At 37.4% G+C, this 17,386-nt stretch overlaps 1 protein-coding gene across 1 annotated transcript; it reads left to right on the plus strand.

Annotated features, from left to right (window-relative positions):
* The first annotated feature begins 13,496 nt into the window (after window positions 1–13,496).
* LOC106840127 (cytoskeleton-associated protein 2-like) lies at window positions 13,497–16,712 on the plus strand. The gene is given in 3 exon segments (XM_014855342.3): window positions 13,497–13,570; window positions 15,642–15,787; window positions 15,790–16,712. Coding segments are annotated over 3 exon segments (1,041 nt in total). The 3' UTR covers window positions 16,611–16,712.
* Window positions 16,713–17,386: the final 674 nt, after the last annotated feature.

Here is a 17,386-nt window from a genome sequence, read left to right on the forward strand (position 1 = left end):
GGCTTCTGGTTGCAAGTGTTGCAATTAGAATCTAAAATCAGCCAGAGGAAACAGCACAAGGAGACTCTCACCCCAACGCTAAAGTTTATAAAGTTTTGCTTAACTCACTAAACATCAGGGAAAATACCCAAAATTGTTGCCATGCGCAATTGCCTGAATTTGAGAGCAGAGTTCAGAATATTCTTGCTTGAAATGCTGGGGAAAGGCACATGCTTTCAATGGGGCATTGAAGAACAGGATTGGGAATAAGAAAATATTGATAGTTTGTTACAAAGAAGTGAATGGTCAAATTTGTACTTTAGGAACTTAATTCTTGCAACACAGTTCAGGACAGATTAGCACAGGGAGTTTCTGGATAACGCTGAAGATTAAAACTATTATTAAAACACAAAGTCCTTCGTGAGCACTGTGGCAACCAGGAGAAAGCATTTTACAGATCTCCAAATAAGGGGAAAGTAATTGACTTAGGCCACCATTGTGGCATTTACGCCAACCTATGGTTCTCGGAGACTGCCTTTGGGAACACTGCACATCTCAGTAGGAATACTAAGGCAGGCTCATTCCTGGGAGACAGGAGGATCCTCTGAGGGTTGTCTTAGACTTGAGAATCCCTCACAGCTTGCTCAGCTTGCCTCAGACTGCACAGCATTCTTGGTTGCTCCCACCCCATCTTTATTCTTTCACTCACAGGCAATCTTGTGTCATGGCCTGATGGCTCATAGCCTTTCCAGAATTCTCACTGCTTTCTCTCACATAGGCATCTCCCCTAATAAAATTCTAATATGTTTAATCCCACCTTAGCATCTGTTTCTCAGAGGACCTAGATTAACACAAGCGCAGACACAGGTGTGTGGACAGGAGTATATGAAAGCAATTTTGGAAGTAAAATTAACAAGAAACACTAGATTTTACGAAGCAGAAGAAGGAAGAGTCAAATACTACTAGACAGTGAAATGGTGATCATGTTAACTGAGGTTTCAATTCAAAGAGGGTAAAAAGGACTTGAAGGAAAAATTATGAGCTCAATTTTGGAACATGTCCAGTATGAGACATTATGGGCCCTCTGGGGAGTGATGGCTGGCAGACTGTTACAAGTATTAGTCATAAACTCATAAGATAGACAAAGACAAGAGATACATGTTTGACAGTCAAACAGATTAAGGAGTCTATGGAAAAATAAATTGTCAAGAGTTTACACTACTTTCAAGCTAACAAGTGAGCCTGCCACAGTTTTATGAACGCTGGTAGAAGATATGAGACTCCTGGATCAGAGATGGACAGTTTATTACTCATGGCAAATGCAGTGGCCAGGGTATCACCATTGTGCTGATGCTCAAGCCCCAGTTATTACAGGGCCACATAAAGAGGGCTAGAAGACACCTGCACACAAAGAGGGCTGCATTATAGACGAGGGACCCTGCGCTTAGGAACGCCAGTCTTTGCTAATGAGTGGTAAATGTGCTTGTTCCTTCCTACGGGGGGAGACACTATGCCTGTCTTCCAAGGCTGTTTTCTATTCAAATTTCTTTGAAAAGACAGTCTGGAAAAAAGAACATTCTATGACTTGCTCACAAAGTGTGCAGAAACACAGGAGACCCAAGGAAAATTATCTTCCAGCACAAACCAATCTGTCTTGAAAACCTGGAACGCTACTTTAAAAAATTAGGTGCCATTTTCCACTTCAGATGAGAAAAAGTATTCATGGGTGTGTGTGTGTGTGTGCCCGCACGCATGTAGGCTTGCATCTGAGTGTATGCCTATGTGTATACTATGTTATGTTTTCTGGGCCCATTCAGGTCTAGGAAGGTGTGTTCATTTCCCATGGCTGCCCTGACAAATTACCACAAATTGGGTGGCTTAAAACAGTGGACGTTAAGGACTCAAGAATATGCAATGAGGAAAGGACAATCTCTTCAACGAACGGTGTTGAGAAAACTGGACAAAACTGCCACTGGATCACTATCTAACACCATACACAAAATCAACTCAAAATGGATTAACGACTTGAACGTAAGGCCTGAAACTGTAAAACTCCTAGCAGAAAACATAGGTGGTAAGCTCCCTGACATTGGTCTTGGCAATGATTTTTCAGATCTGACACCAAAAGCAAAGGCAATAAAAGGAGAATTAAACAAGGGTGACTACATCAAACTAAAGCTTCTGCACAACAAAGGAAACCATCAACAAAATGAAAAAACAACCTATGGAATGTGAGACACTATTTGGAAATTATATATCTAATAAGAGGTTAATATCCAAAATACATAAAGAACTCATACAACTCCATAGGAAAAAATCAAACAATCTGATTAAAAAGTAGGCAGAGGATCTAAATAGACATTTTTCTAAAGAACACATGTAGATGGACAACAGGTACATGAAAACGTGCTCAACTCACTAATCATCAGGGAAATGCAAATAAAAACCACAAGGAGACATCATCTCACACCTGTTAGAATAGCTATTATCCAAAAATATATAAAAAGTGCTGGTGAGAATGTGAAGAAAAGAGAATCCTTGTGCACTATTGGTAGGAATGTAAATTGGTGCAGCCACTATGGAAAAGAGTATGGAGGTTCCTCAAAAAATTAACAATAGAATTACCATATGATCCAGTAATTCCACTTCTGGGTATTTATATGAAGAAAACAAAAATACTAACTTGAAAACATATCTGCACCCCTATGTTCACTGCAGCATTGTTTACAATAGCCAAGAAAAGGAAACAACCCAAGTGTCCATGAAAGGATGAATGGATAAAGGAGATGTGGTATATCTATACAATGGATATTCTTCAGCCAAAAAAAAAAACAATGACATTTTGCCATTTGTGACAACATAGATAGACCCCTGAGGGTGTTATGCAAAGTGGAATAAGTCAGACAGAGAAAGATAAATACTATACAATCTCATTTATGTGTGGAATTTTTAAAAATCCGGAAACTCAAGCTCATAGATACTGAGAACAGATTGCTCACTGCCAGAGGCAGGGGCTGGGGGTGGCTGGGGGCTGAAATGGATGAAGGAGCTCACAAGGTACTACAAATCTCCAGTTATAAAATAAATAAGTCATTAGGACATAATGTACAGCATGGTGACTATAGTTAATAATACTGTATTGCATATCTGAAAGTTTCTAAGAGAGTAAATCTTAAAAGTTCTCATCATAAGAAAAAAATTTCATAACTATGTATGGTGACTGACGTTAACTAGACTTACTGTGCTGGCCCTTTTGCACTATATAAAAATATTGAATCATTACGTCATACACCGGAAACTAATATAAAGTTATATGTCAATTATACCTCAATTAAAAAACAAGAGAAATTCATTCTCTTTTAGTTCTGGAAGCCAGAAGTCTGAAATCAGGGTGTCAGCAGGGCCACATTCCCTCTGAAGCCTGTAGGGGAGAATTCCTCCTTGCCTTTCCCAGTTTCTGGGAGCTCCAGGCTTTCCTTGGCTCTTGACTTGTATAACTTCAATCTCTACGTCCATCTTCACATTGCTTTCTCCTCTGTGTGTCCTTTCCTCTTCTCTTCTCTTTATGATACTTGTCATTGGATTTAGAGCCCACTCTAATCTGGGATGATCTCATCTCATCTCAAGACCCTACCTTACTTAGCTCTGCAAAGACATTTTTCCAAATAACTTCATAGTCACAGGTTCAGGGTGGGCATATCCATATGGTTGCATGGGGAGGAGAAGCACTGTTCAAACGACTACAGAAGGGTACGGCCAAAAGGGTCTCTTAATAACGCTGCGAATTTGTTTTCCAAAAATCATGACCAAAAGTTAACACTCAGCCTCCATCCTGCTTGCAGCAGTTATAAATATCTTTTTACGAATTTTCTTTTCATCTCCTATACTCATTTATCTTCTAGTTTTTCTAGTATCTTCATGCAGGTTATTAAAAGTTTGCTTATCTTATTTGTTTTAAACATTCAATTTTAAATTTTCGATACGTTCTTTATGGATATCCAGAAGTAATCACATCTATCAGTATCTTCCTGCATTACCCTTTCCGTTGCTTTAAAATATTTTTTAATTTAAGATGTCTTTATTTGCTTTTATACATAGAAGATCCTCCACCAGTCAGAGATCTGATGGACATTAGCTTTTTAATTTTCTCTAGCTTCTTACATTTTTTAAAAAAAAGTGATCAGTGCTTTAATCCATCTAGAATTAAATTTGGTGTCTGGTATGCAGTAATGATCTAAGCTTATTTTTTTCACCTATCTCTGTTAAAATTTTTGTTTCAGCTGTTGAGTTAACCTGTTAAACTTCTTTTAATATGCCAAGTGTCACTGTAAGATTCACTTAATTTTTATTCACACATTCATTACAAAATGATTGGGTGTCAGATATTTTCCAGGCAAAAGTCTAAATACTGTGGAAACTGCAATAAAGGAAACAGACAAAAATTTCTGCCTGCATGGAATTTACCTTAGAATGAGTGGAGAAAGAAAATAATAACAGCAACAAGTTGAATGTGTATAGCTTGCTACAAGGTGGCAAGTTTGTTACGGAGGAAAACCAAGATAGAAAAGGAAAAGGAAAAGTTGGAGGGTGAAATTTTAAATAGAATTTTCAGAGAAGGAGATTTGAGGGAAAAAGAGTAAAGGAGACAAGGAAATGAGGACGTAAAGGAAAAACTCCTCAGGCAAAGGAAACAGCAGGTGTCATGGCCTTGAGATAGAGGGTACCTGACCTACAAGAAGAACGAGGCCAGAGGGGCTGAAATAGAGTAGGAGGGACAATAGAACCCAGCTCTCAGAGGTCTTGGGTTCAGATTGTTTAAGATCTTGTAGGTTATTGTTTGGGGCTGTGGCTTTTCCTCTTAGAAAAATATGAGGACAGTGAAGGGATTTTAAGCAGAGGAATGGCATGATCTGACTTGCACTTTAAATGAATTAAATAAGCTGAAGCCAGAGAAGGGTGGTAAGCAGACGATTGCGTTAATCCAGGAGACAGATGTGGTAAAAATAGGATTACAGCAATGGAAATGTGGTAGTCAGTTTAATTCTGAGTATATTTTGAAGATGAGGACAATAGGATTTGCTAAGGGACTGGATGTGCATTGGGAGAAAAAGACACTCTTGTGCAACTTCCAGCATTTAGACTTGAGCTTTTGGAAAAATGGAGTTGAAGTAACAGAGGTGGGAATACAGAATTAGGTTGAAGTTTTGAAGAGGAAATATCAGTGGTTTAGGAAGGAACATATTAAAATTTACATGCTTATTACTCATGAGAATAGGGACTTTGGGTATAGCTGGACATAAGCACCAGGACTTCTGGGGAAATTAATACATAATATGTTTACATAATAGAGATATAAATTACAGACATAGTAAACAGGAAAAGATGATATTGCAGAATTACGGGGCCGTTGTTGGAGTCTGGATACTGAAGAAGTGACAAAAGATGGGACACAGTTCTTGAGTAGGGCCATGAATCTTTACCTAGGAACAAGGATATTCCCCATAGTAGCTGAGAAAAGGCAGAATTGCGGGTACAGATGCTTGTAGGTAGGTGAATATTTTTGAGTTTTTCTATTTTCTTAGTGAAAGAGGAAGCTAGGTCATCAGCTGTGAGTGAAGATGTCAGGTATTAGGGATTTGAGGGGAGAAGAGAATGTAGAAATCGCTGTCTAGGAAAGTAAAAGAGTGAATAGACTGGAAAAATACTGTGTGATTCCCAGGCAGTACTAAAGACCAGCTTATTCACAAAACCATGACTTTAACCTGAGCCTAATCAGTATGGTAATGTGGTTTTCTCCAGGCCTGTTCAGCTCTGTGGGAGCAGATAGAGAGAAGTGGATCTTCCAGGGCTATGGCTGGGCCAGGTTAATATTGTGACGCAAGAGGAGAGAAAGGGGGTATTAGTAAGGCAATGACTCTAACAACTGGTCATGGGTTTTAGGCTGGGTAAAGAGAAGAACAAGCGAGGTGAATCTAATATGAAGCCAATGAAGCTTCAACTTCAGTGCTCCTCACTTGTTCTGCCTTCTTCCAAGGCCCTAGGTGGGGATGTTGCCATGTGTTAATACCGTGATTGTAATTTAAAATAATAATAATAAGATATTTTAACCATAATCACTTAAGTTCTCCTCTTTTAAAAATTTTTTATTTTACTCCTTCCAATCTTTTGTCTCACTGCCATTCATGGCATATGGTATTGAGTCAACAGAAAGGGAAAATGAATTGGGGATGCATTATTTATATTAGAGTTGGTGTGATATAGGTGTGCGGTTTGCAGCCACATTTATATATAGTGTAGTTTTTGCTAGCTGTCCTATTATAGAAAAGTCCGCTAGGAATACTCCTACCACACACCATGGGACCTGACAGAAGACTGCTAGGCCAGTGTCCACGCTGAGGTAAAAAAGTAAGCTATAGCATTTGCAACTGGATAAATGTGGAGAGGGGAGGAGAAATGTGCGGAGCCAAACTATAAGGAGTCATTTAAATTTGTCAGCTCATATATGAAAGAAATGTGATAGAGTTTCACCACATTTGACAACTTAAATAAATCACTTGGTATTACTAACTACAACCTGTGACATTGAAATTTATTTTTATGAGCTATCAATAATAAAAACAAAACAAATTTTGATTATCTTCACTGGAGGCAATCTGAAATATCTTTCTATTGTCTCTAAAGAAAATTATATTACAAAACCATTTACATAAAAGGAAGCAATTATAGAATTTACAACTAAAAGTATTGAATAAAAACCATTTAATGGTGAGTCAAACAGTTAATATCTTGCATGTTATTTTTCTGGATTTTTTGTTATTTGTGGTATTTTTCAGCTCTTTAAGATTTGCAATTAATTGAGATTTTTTCCATTTTTATTTAAAATAATTATGTAGCTATATTTAGAATATTTATCCAAGATTCATTTTCATCCCTAAATTTATTCTTTATTCTTTATCCTAAGAAAGGCCTCTAAATTGTCTAAATGTCAATCTGGAGCTCCTCTAGGAAAGAGTTTAAGAGAGGAGTGTTGGATAACCAAGTGGATAGGGTTTAATGAGCCTCCCTGTGTGCAAACGAAGTAAGGCTGTAGGTGGAACACCAGGGAGAGAGTAATCATTGGTCAAAGTTTAACATCATTGCTAATAATTTTAGTCACTTATTTTCATGTCAATAAGAACCAAAATATGCTTTTATTTTATTTCTGTGTGTAGCATCTTTTTCACCATATAAGACATAGCCATTAGAATCAAGGCACAAAGATTTCTTTTGGAGAACTTTTTTTGCAGGAAGCTAAAGGGCAGAAAGGAAAAGAAAAATCCAGTTTCTGTGCATTCCCCCCAGATGTAATGAACGCCGTCAGTTGTCTTAACTATTTCACATAGAAATGAGTCCCAAGGTTTTGTGATAGTTTAATTAAAGGATAAAATGATAAAGATCTAGTAGGAACACAGCAAGATGCCTGACTTTAAATAGGATTTGCGAATCGAAAAAAATACGTTTTCTTTTTCTTATTTTTTCCTAAAGAGCTATGACAGAAATCTTCATATAGGAAAGGAGTTATAAAACAGGTAAACACACTAGACTGAGTTTAATAGGAGCACAGAAGAATCAGTAAGAAATTAAGCACTAATTATCCTTAAGCATGTTTATATTATATTCTAGCTTTAAAATGGATACACTATTTATGTGACTTTTATAAGGGTTAAGCCCTTAATATTTGTTTATATCTTTATTACTGCTGGGTATTTTGTACATGAGTAAGAGTAATCACTATTAGAAGAATTTTGATCTTAGAAAAATGAAAGATTGGACCATTTTTTAATGCAAAGAGCTTGTAGAATTATATTAAAGTTTGCCATCTAGTGACAAAAATCTCAAATTACATGCAGCTTCTCCAAGGAAAATCCAGCCCTCCAGGGCAAGCCACTTTATAGTAATTATGTCTTTAAAGAAGATGATTATTCTTTTTTAATCTCAGTATTTACACCTTTGAATGAGTGGCTTTCTCTTCAAAATGGTCATTTTCAGATGCTAAACACTTATCCCAATAAAGTTTTCCATTATTAAAACATTTTCTAGAATTCCTCTTAAAAGTTGCCCTCAGGGTTTGGGTCACTATAATAGCTATTAATAAAACCTATCATCATTTATGGAGGTCTATATTAAATACGCTGTTCCCTATCTGGTGGTATCTTCACAAATACCAAATGATGATGTATTTTTATGCCCTTTTCGTAGATGAGAAAAGTTGGGCACAGAAAGATTTAATAAATCGCTCAAGATCACACACACTACATAATTAGCAAAGTAAGAATTTTAAACCAAATTCATCAGATTCAAAATCACTACATTGTGCCACCACCCATTCAATACGGATGTTATTTAAGTTCACATTGTGTCAAATCTTGATTCTAGTGAATATGTTTGATATTAAAACCCAAGAAAAATATTTAAATTAAGCATAATGAAAATAGTTTTCAATAAGATGGGATGTTTGACTTTATGTCCAAAATTGTCTTATTGAATATTAATCTTAAAGTTTATGTGTTCATGGCCGGGAAATTGGCCACATGGAAAATTCCAAAAGAGAAATTGAAATACATGCAATGCCTCTCAAGTTGACTCATTGATGGCGAGCACTCCATTGAACAGTCTTACTACTTATTTAAATAACAAAAACTGTATTGTCGTAATACAGATCCAACTTTATGGAATGGCTATACAGCAATATAATAAATTCCCATCAATACAAGCGCAACATCATTAAGATTCTTTCCTATCCCTGTCTTGACTCTTTAAAAAACTGTTGGAATTTGAAAATGTCTGCAATAATTTGAGCCAGAAGGTGTGAAACTCCTGTAGAGTATAAAAATGGTTCATCTTAATGATGTTAATGAGAGTTTAGAAGAAATTTTCAAATATACCATGAAAGCTAAAAAGTTCTTCTCCAAAGAAAATATCCTAGAATGATGACCATACATTAAAAGCTCTAGTAAGCCAAGAGTATATTTCAGACATAATCTTCATTTTAACCTAAATAAATAAATTACCTAGAGTGGGAAATTACTTAATTTATTTTTATTACAAGCTAACATTTTTATTGCATTTACCAGGTATGAGCTAAGAGCTCACATTGATGATTTCTTTTAACTCGCAAAACAAGTCTACGAGGCAGAAGTATCCTTTTGTAGTGGATGCTGTGTTAAGTTGCCCAGATGGGTCCAGGTCCAGCCCCTTTCAGGACCAAGGCATTTATCCCCCCAGCTGCTGAAAGTGTTGGCTGCTAAAGGCTTTCACCTGAGTCTCTCTCTGGGACATGCCCTGGAGCCAAAAGGACAGCCTCCCTCAAGTTTTTGCCCCTCCTGGTGAAGAGCCCACGGCTATGGACTGGTCAATGCCCTGGCACAATAGCCCAAATTCTTGCATTAATTTGGGAGACTTCTGAAGGGCCACCCTCACTCCAGAGCTACTGGACATGAGTTAAGGATTCTGGTACAACTGCTTTTCACTTCAACTTCCTTCCAACCCTGCTTCTCTCATTTTCTTAGAGGTGCCTCTGCGAGCAACCCCCAATAAACCTCTTGCAGGCAAATCTCCACAACAGTCACTTTACAATGAACTTGACTTAAGACACATTTCTATCACATTAATGAAGAAACTGAAATCTAGACACTAAGTGATTCAGCAGTATTCACACAGATAGCAATGAGTGAAGCTAGGATTTTAGGTTAGAAAATCTGACTCGAGTCCCTGCCTTTAATCATTATGCCATTTTACCTATGCCTTTAAAAGCACCATATCATTTTCGACATAATCATAGTGTGGCATTCTTAGGAGAAAAAATGGCATTGTAACAGTACCAATAGGTTAGCCAGAAAAGTAAGATTTGCCGTGAGAAGAATATCTACATTTAACTCACATTCTCAGAATATGGTCACACAGTCTCTTCTACGGTTTATATCTGAATGTCTTGGAATTATGAAACTGTAATAAATTTTATGAAGCTCTTCATATATTTAGAATATACCCAAGAAATACAAAAGAGGCTTTTTGAGAAAATCTACAACCTGTGGTAATTTTGATTAGTTAATAAAGATTGGCATCATGTCTTTACAGTAAGCCATGCATTGAACTTCTTTTTAAGCAAGTACGATTATTTATCTGATTGAAATATTAAAAAACAGGTGTACTGGCAGGAATGAACCAACAAAAAATAATGAACAAATTTCATGGTGTATTTAGTGAGTTGTAAATAAAGTGCCATCTTGTAAATAATCCTCATCCTTAATGCCTTCTGCTTACAAAAAGGAGAGAAACTTGGAGGAAATATAGTTAAAAAAAATATAAAAATGAAAAAACGTCTCTCAACCCAGAAAACCTCTTCTCAAGGTAGTGAAGACCAAAAACAGTTATATTATTGAATAAACACTAAACCAGAATGTGATGCACACTTCAGGCAATCTGCTAAGAAATTGGAAAGACAGAAAGAAATCTCGTCCTTTTATATAGCCAAGCAGATACAACCCATTGCATACGTTTCTTAAGATCAATAAGAATTAGTCTTCAAGTAAAGTACTTGGCAGCACCTTTTGTCACAAATAGTTCATGCTAAGTTTACCTTATCATTGAGGTGACCATCTGTGTTAGCTTATTAACTTTATCCTGAGGAAAACCAAACTTCTCCTATCTTTCTGACAGGAGGTTGTTTTGCAACTTGGAGCAAGGTGCCCACTGAAGTTAGGCTCCTCCTACCCTCCCACAGAAACTGAGAGAGGGGGACACTGTCTTTCTTGATGACTGCATTTCAAGGGAGGGTTCCCAAGTCCTTGAGAAAAACATTCCTGGGTCACAAAGCTGACAAAATGCCTACCTAGTTTTCAAGGAGAGAAGGAAGTCCTTACAATTACAAGCTGTCTAAAGGAAATGCTCTCAGAAAAAGCAGAGGAGGCAATCTCTTCCTTCTTTTCAACAGAGAGAATTAAGCTTTTTATTTTTCATTTATATGTGTCCTTACAAAAACAGCACTTAGAGACCAGTAGCCCAGGCAGATTGCAGTTTCTGAAGACTCTACAACCATTCCTATTTGCTTTTCCTTTCTCTTAATGAATAAAGATATCATTTGGGACTCAGCGTACCTTGCTTCTTCTAAATCCCTTTCAGGAAAATGTTGTTTATTCTTTTCAAAGTATTTGTCACCAGAGCCAAAATAACCTATTCTGTGTAGAGAAGGGTAGAAAAAAACAGACATTTGATTACAATTTGCCAAGAAAAGTGGAAACTATATAGGGTTGCACCAAGAATGTTAATTATACTCAAGAAAAGAGTGAAGAAAGAATGAAGACACCATTTGATTTGTGATATTTCAGATTGGCACAGTGTACAATTGTTTGACCTTCAATGACTTTCTTTATTCCCTCTTAGAAATATTAACCTATATCAAAATAATGCAACGGATTATTGCATTTCTGGACAAAAACAGTATATTTAATGTGGGTGTGACATATGTTTCACCCTGCCTCCCCGTTCCTGAAAGCCATTAATACTTAACTTAGTCCATTTAGAATTAATTATCTCAGGAGTCAATGCTCCAATGACAATATTTTTAACTTAGAGCAAGCATCACAGATGGCTGAGCACAAATCTCTCTTTCTTTGTTCCTTTTAAACATAATGAGTCCTTTGTCTCTTTGGAGAGAAAAATTTTTATACATCATATCCTATAGTTGTATCCGTCAACAATAAGACATACATAGATGCTATAAGAATAATGTTTGAGAGGTTGAGTGGAAAGACAATATTTGAAAAGATGTCACTTTAACGCATACTTCTTTTCTGTTAAAATACATTCCGCAGAACAAAGCTCAGAACCCCAGAGAAATCAATTCCCAAATGGGTCTGCACGCCCTCAAGGCCACATCCCTGCTCTCTTGTCACTAATAGTATTGACAGCTGGTAGTTCCTACCTGGAGACAATTTCTCTTCTCACTGCATATTTATTGCAACATACCTTGTTGTAGTATTGACCTTACACCATGAGGAAGCAGTGAATAAGAGCCAGCTCCCCTGGGTCCTGACAGATGGTTTTAGCATTCAGCTTCGCTATCAGCACAGGACCTGGCAGCATATGCAAAACAAAAGAACATTAGCCTCTGAAGGGAAAATGAAATGTTATCTGAATTAAAGGGGCAATGTGGCAATTCACATACAATATTTGTGCTTAATCCTGAGTTTCAAGGATAAAGTATCTTCAGTTGCAAAATAATTCTGCAAATCTACAGACAGGGAATATAAGTGGGCCAAATATGTTTACTACTGATTTATGTGCCAAAGTGAACCACGCATAGCCAAAATATTCACATGATTCTAAGCTCTGCTTTTATTAAGTAAATATTATCGAAATATCCATAATATTTTACTTTTATGTAAAATATAAATAGCTAAACAAAATATTATTTATTGAATACACAAATTTTGTGGTGTTTAGGCAACACACCATTAACACAGCACATTGAAAACTCAGTGAAATCGTACTTTTTGATGGGCTCTCAATGTCAAGTGACTGGACATTGTAAACACTTTTAAATGAGATTTTAAATTTTAACTCATTAGAAAAGGACATATTTAAAACAATGTGTATTTATCTTCCTATTGATGTGATATTCCAGGCACAAATTTGAATTACATTTTTAAACTCAAAATATTGAATCTTCTGGGGCCTGCCCCATGGTGTAGTGGTTGAGTTCGTCACACTCCACTTTGGTAGCCAAGGTTTGCAGGTTCAGATCCCAGGCACAGACCTACACCACTCATCATGCCAAGCTATGGCACTGACCCATATACAAAATAGAGGAAAGACTGACACAGACATTAGCTCAGAGCTAATCTTCCTCAAGTGAAAAAAAAGAGGAAGATTGGCAACCGATTTTAGCTCAGGGAGAATCTTCCTCAGCAAAAAAAAAAAAAGAAAAGAAATGTTGAATCTTCTATGACCAATCTTCCATTTGCATTCCCACTCTTACTGGGTCCTAATGTCCTAGGTGGACCTCCCCTCCCACCCTGCCTTTTACTTTATCTCCCTGCCTCCCTTTCACCCCTACTCCAATCCATTCTTCATTTTCTCAGCAGTGTTGTCTTTTCCAAACACAGATCTGATTATGCCACTTATCTGCTTAAAATTTCCCAATGGTACTCAGTTTCCTAGAAAATAATGTTCAAATCTCTTAGCAAAAAATTCAAGACCTTTCATAATGTGGTTTCTGTTTACTTTTTTCTACTCACATGACTGATTCTTATCCCAAGCTTTATTGAATTGCCCTGTAGTAACCATATCGTAGTAACCATATCATAGTAACCTACGAAGATCCCCAGTGATCCACACCCCATCTTAGCAAACTAGAGAAAGAGAGAGACTTTCCCTTCCTGGCTCTAAAGAAAGAAGCTGCCATGTTGTGAGAGAGCCTATGAAGAGGACTTCATGGCAAGGAACTGTGGGCGGCATGGAGGAGCTGATTGTGGTCCATGGCCATCAACCAGCAAGAAAATGAGGACCTCAGTCAAACAACTACAGAAGAGGAATTATGCCCACAACCTGAGTAAGCACAGAAATGGATTCCTCCCCATTCCAGGCTCTGGATGAGAATGCATTATGCCTGAAGCCTTAATTTCAGCCTCGTGGGATCACGAGCTAAGGATCCAGCTAAACTATGCCCAGACTCCTTACTCACAGAAACTGTGAGATAAAAAATGTGTTGTGTCAGGCTGCTAAGTTTGCGGTAATTTCTTTATGCAGCAACAGAAGACTAATACACACCTTTAGTCCCTTGAACATACACTTGTTCATACCTCTAGCCCTTGCTCATGCTGTTATGTCCTTGTCACTACCTCTGACGAAAAAACTCCTGTGCGTGGTTGAAATTCTACTTCATCTCCTGCTCTTTGAAGCTGTCACTGGTCTAAAATTTTGGAATCAAACGCTTTTTTTCTAGACTCTCATACAACTATCATGGGTCAAATACAGTATCTTGTATAATGTATTCTTGTTAAGTGCCTGTTTCTTTACCTCTCTTCCCCCCACGTTCATGCATGTATCTAGGTGTACACATGCAAAGAAATATACACAAATCATAGTCTAATACTGTAAAAGAACAAGTCTTTGAGTCATTTCTGTTTCTCCGCTACCAAGCATAAGATCTTGGTACATGCTTATGTGCATTAAACGAATATTACGGTCACTTTTTTCATGTAATAATAATAACTATTATCATCTAATAATAATTATAACAATAATTCTGTCACTAATAAACACTATGTCTCGGGCACTGTGCTAAAACACTTTATATATATTTACATTAACCCTCATGAGGTAAGTGTAATTACCCACATTTTAAAGTTGAAAAAGCTGGAACTTAAAATGTGTAGCTGGACTTGTGCTATTTTTAGACTCTCACCATCTTTTTATAGCCTTCCCTTTTTTAACCACGTTTCCTTTGGTGAACTCCCCTCATTTCACAAAGGCAAGGCAAGGCAATCTGCCATGAACACCAGTTCTCTCCTGCCATTTTGGGAAGTCTTGAGTCCCAAGCCAGGCCAACCAGGCTCTTCCCTCAGATTAACTAGACTATTCCTTCAGATTTGAAATGAGGATAACAAGAGACAGTGCACCATTCTTTACCTTGCATACACACACAGGGTGTGTGTGGAACTGCTAGCAGCCATTTTTCTGGGCATTAAGGAAGAAACTGCACACAGATTAAAATCAATACATTGAGAATATCAGAACCAAGACATATAGGAAGAAACAGAAGCTTGCCTAACAGGTTTGAGCTCCTGGATTAAGCAGTTGCTGAGATGAATCTTACTCCTGACCGATATATGAGTTAATAATTCCCTTTGTGCTTGAGCTAATCCACCTTGGATTCTGGAAAATGCAAAGCTGAGTGTCTCACTGAGAGCAGATGATCAATCAGCATCTGAACTCAGCTCTGCCTGAGTCCAAAGTTCATGTTTTTATAAGAATTTCTTGCTTTCTCTCCCCGCATAGAATGTTAATTCTTAAAACGTGTAAATTCTTAATAAGAACCCTGAATTGAATGTCCTTATATACAACTATATTATCAAAGTGTCACTATTTTAATAATAATTTATTGTGCTCATGAAATAAAAATGCTTACAAGAATACTAATTAATTACTTGATACCTTATCATACCTGTGTGCTTTTAGTTATATTATTATGGATTGACAATAATTATGTGTGAACTAACTAATAAGCAGGGGTAGAAACCTATACTTCACAAGTTTTTCTGTCAATAAAAAGTCAAATAAGACTGGAGTTTCATGCGGGTTGGTTTATAGAGAAGTGAAGGACACAGAGAAATGCAAGAATCCGATGCTAAAGTGTCTACCTAGTGTAGGAATGCGTATCTGAAGCTTTCTTTAGACACTTGGAGAAGAGAGGAACAGCGGTTGACCCAGGAGATAACAATCACAGGACACCTGGGAACCATTTGACACCCTGCACTTTTTCCTATGTGTATGTATTTTCACAATAATATTATTTTGGAAATTAAGAAAACAAAGGGATAATTCTCCTTTTGAAAGGGCTAACAATGTTTAGGTATTTTAATTCCATCTGTTAATGAATTTTGTCTTTAAAAATACCACAGGGATTTTCTAAACCAGACAGCTCCCAAAACTCAAGCTAGTGACACAACCATAAGTGGAAGAAGATTCCCAAATGGGACTCAAACTAATCCAAATATTAAGAAGAAGACCACAGCAGAGGATCGAAGGAAACAACTGGAAGAATGGCAGAATCTAAGGGGAAAATCTATAAACAGCCTCCTATGGAACTTAAAACAAAAAGAAAAATAATAGAGGAAATGAATGTTTCATTCTGGAAGAGTATGGAAAAAGAAGAGGAAGAAAAGAAAGCACAGCTTGAACTGTCCAATAAAATTAACAACACTCTGACAGAATGTCTGCAGCTCATTGAAAGGGGTGTACTTTCTAATGAAATATTTACCATACTGTCCAGTATTCCTGAGGCTGAAAAATTTGCTAAATTCTGGATCTGCAAAGCAAAGTTGTTGGCAAGTAAAGGCACCTTTGATGTTATCGGGCTGTACGAAGAGGCCATAAGAAAGGGGGCAACACCAATACAAGAGTTGCGAGAAGTTGTTCTTAACATATTGCAAGACCCAAACAGAATCACAGAAGGAGTTACCTCTGACACTTTAGTTGATAAAACTAATATAACATCAATAGATGAGCTGACTGAGAAGGTGGAATCTGGAAACTCTTGTCTTTCTCCAAAAGAGAGAGAACAGGTTATAGCAACACCTCAAATAACCAAGACAGAACAGAATCATCATCCTGGTGTCAAATTACAGATCGCCTCAATTCCTAGAATATATGGAATGCCAGAAGTACAAGACATGAAGCTGATCACTCCTGTTCGGCGTTCAGCGAGGATAGAGCGACCCGTGTCCCACTATCCAGAAATGCTGCAGGAGCACGATTTAGTAGTGGCTTCTCTTAATGAGCTGTTAGAAGTGGAAGAAACAGAGTGTTTTATATTCCGTAAAAATGAGGCTTTGCCTGTAACATTAGGGTTTCAGATGCTTGAATCATAATTTCTTGATGCTTTTTTTTCTTAAAAGAAAAAAAAGACTCCATGAGACAAGAAACGCCCTTGTCCAGGGGACCTGAAAGAAACTGTGTAATGGAGAGGCATTATGGATGCAGATTATGGGCTCCCAGGACTGGAAAGTAATTCACTGGGCTGACTCAAATTTTATGTCCCCACGGTAAAGCCTCACTTATTTCTTAAAGGCTGTAATCTACCACAGGTTTATAGCATACATAGATTTCAAACCATTGAATAGTAATTTACCCCACAAGTATGGTAAAAATTTGCTCTTTATTGATCTACTGTAATCCCAACATAGTTATTTTTTGTATCAGAAGGTTGGTGCTGCAATATGATAGACATGCCTTCTCCGCTAAGGTGGATCCAAGAAAGCAAGTCTTCCCAGCATGGAAGATCTGAGTTCCTGGCTGTATGGGATATGAGAGACACCTGGGCAAATGCACTCGTTTTACAGATGGGTTTATACTAGCCATGCCTTTGCTCAGAGATGGCAAATGACTTTTAGGGGTGATTTTTGACTTCCCTCACAGTATCCCTGTAGATGAGGGGTAATTCACGTGATTTCTGTGCCAGGTCTCCTCTAATGAACCACAGTCCTGAATTGGGACGGTCATGTAGCTTTTTATATCTAAATCTAATGTTGCATTTGTTATTCAGAAATGCTTCAAATAAAAGGGAGCAGGGCAGAGGGGTGGGGAGGGGATGCTTGCTTTTTCACTTCAATTCTTTGCTCTGCTAAGGGACACCCGGCCGGAGAAG

Source organism: Equus asinus, chromosome 3 (genome assembly GCF_041296235.1).
Source record: "Equus asinus isolate D_3611 breed Donkey chromosome 3, EquAss-T2T_v2, whole genome shotgun sequence".
Lineage (NCBI taxonomy): Eukaryota > Metazoa > Chordata > Mammalia > Perissodactyla > Equidae > Equus > Equus asinus.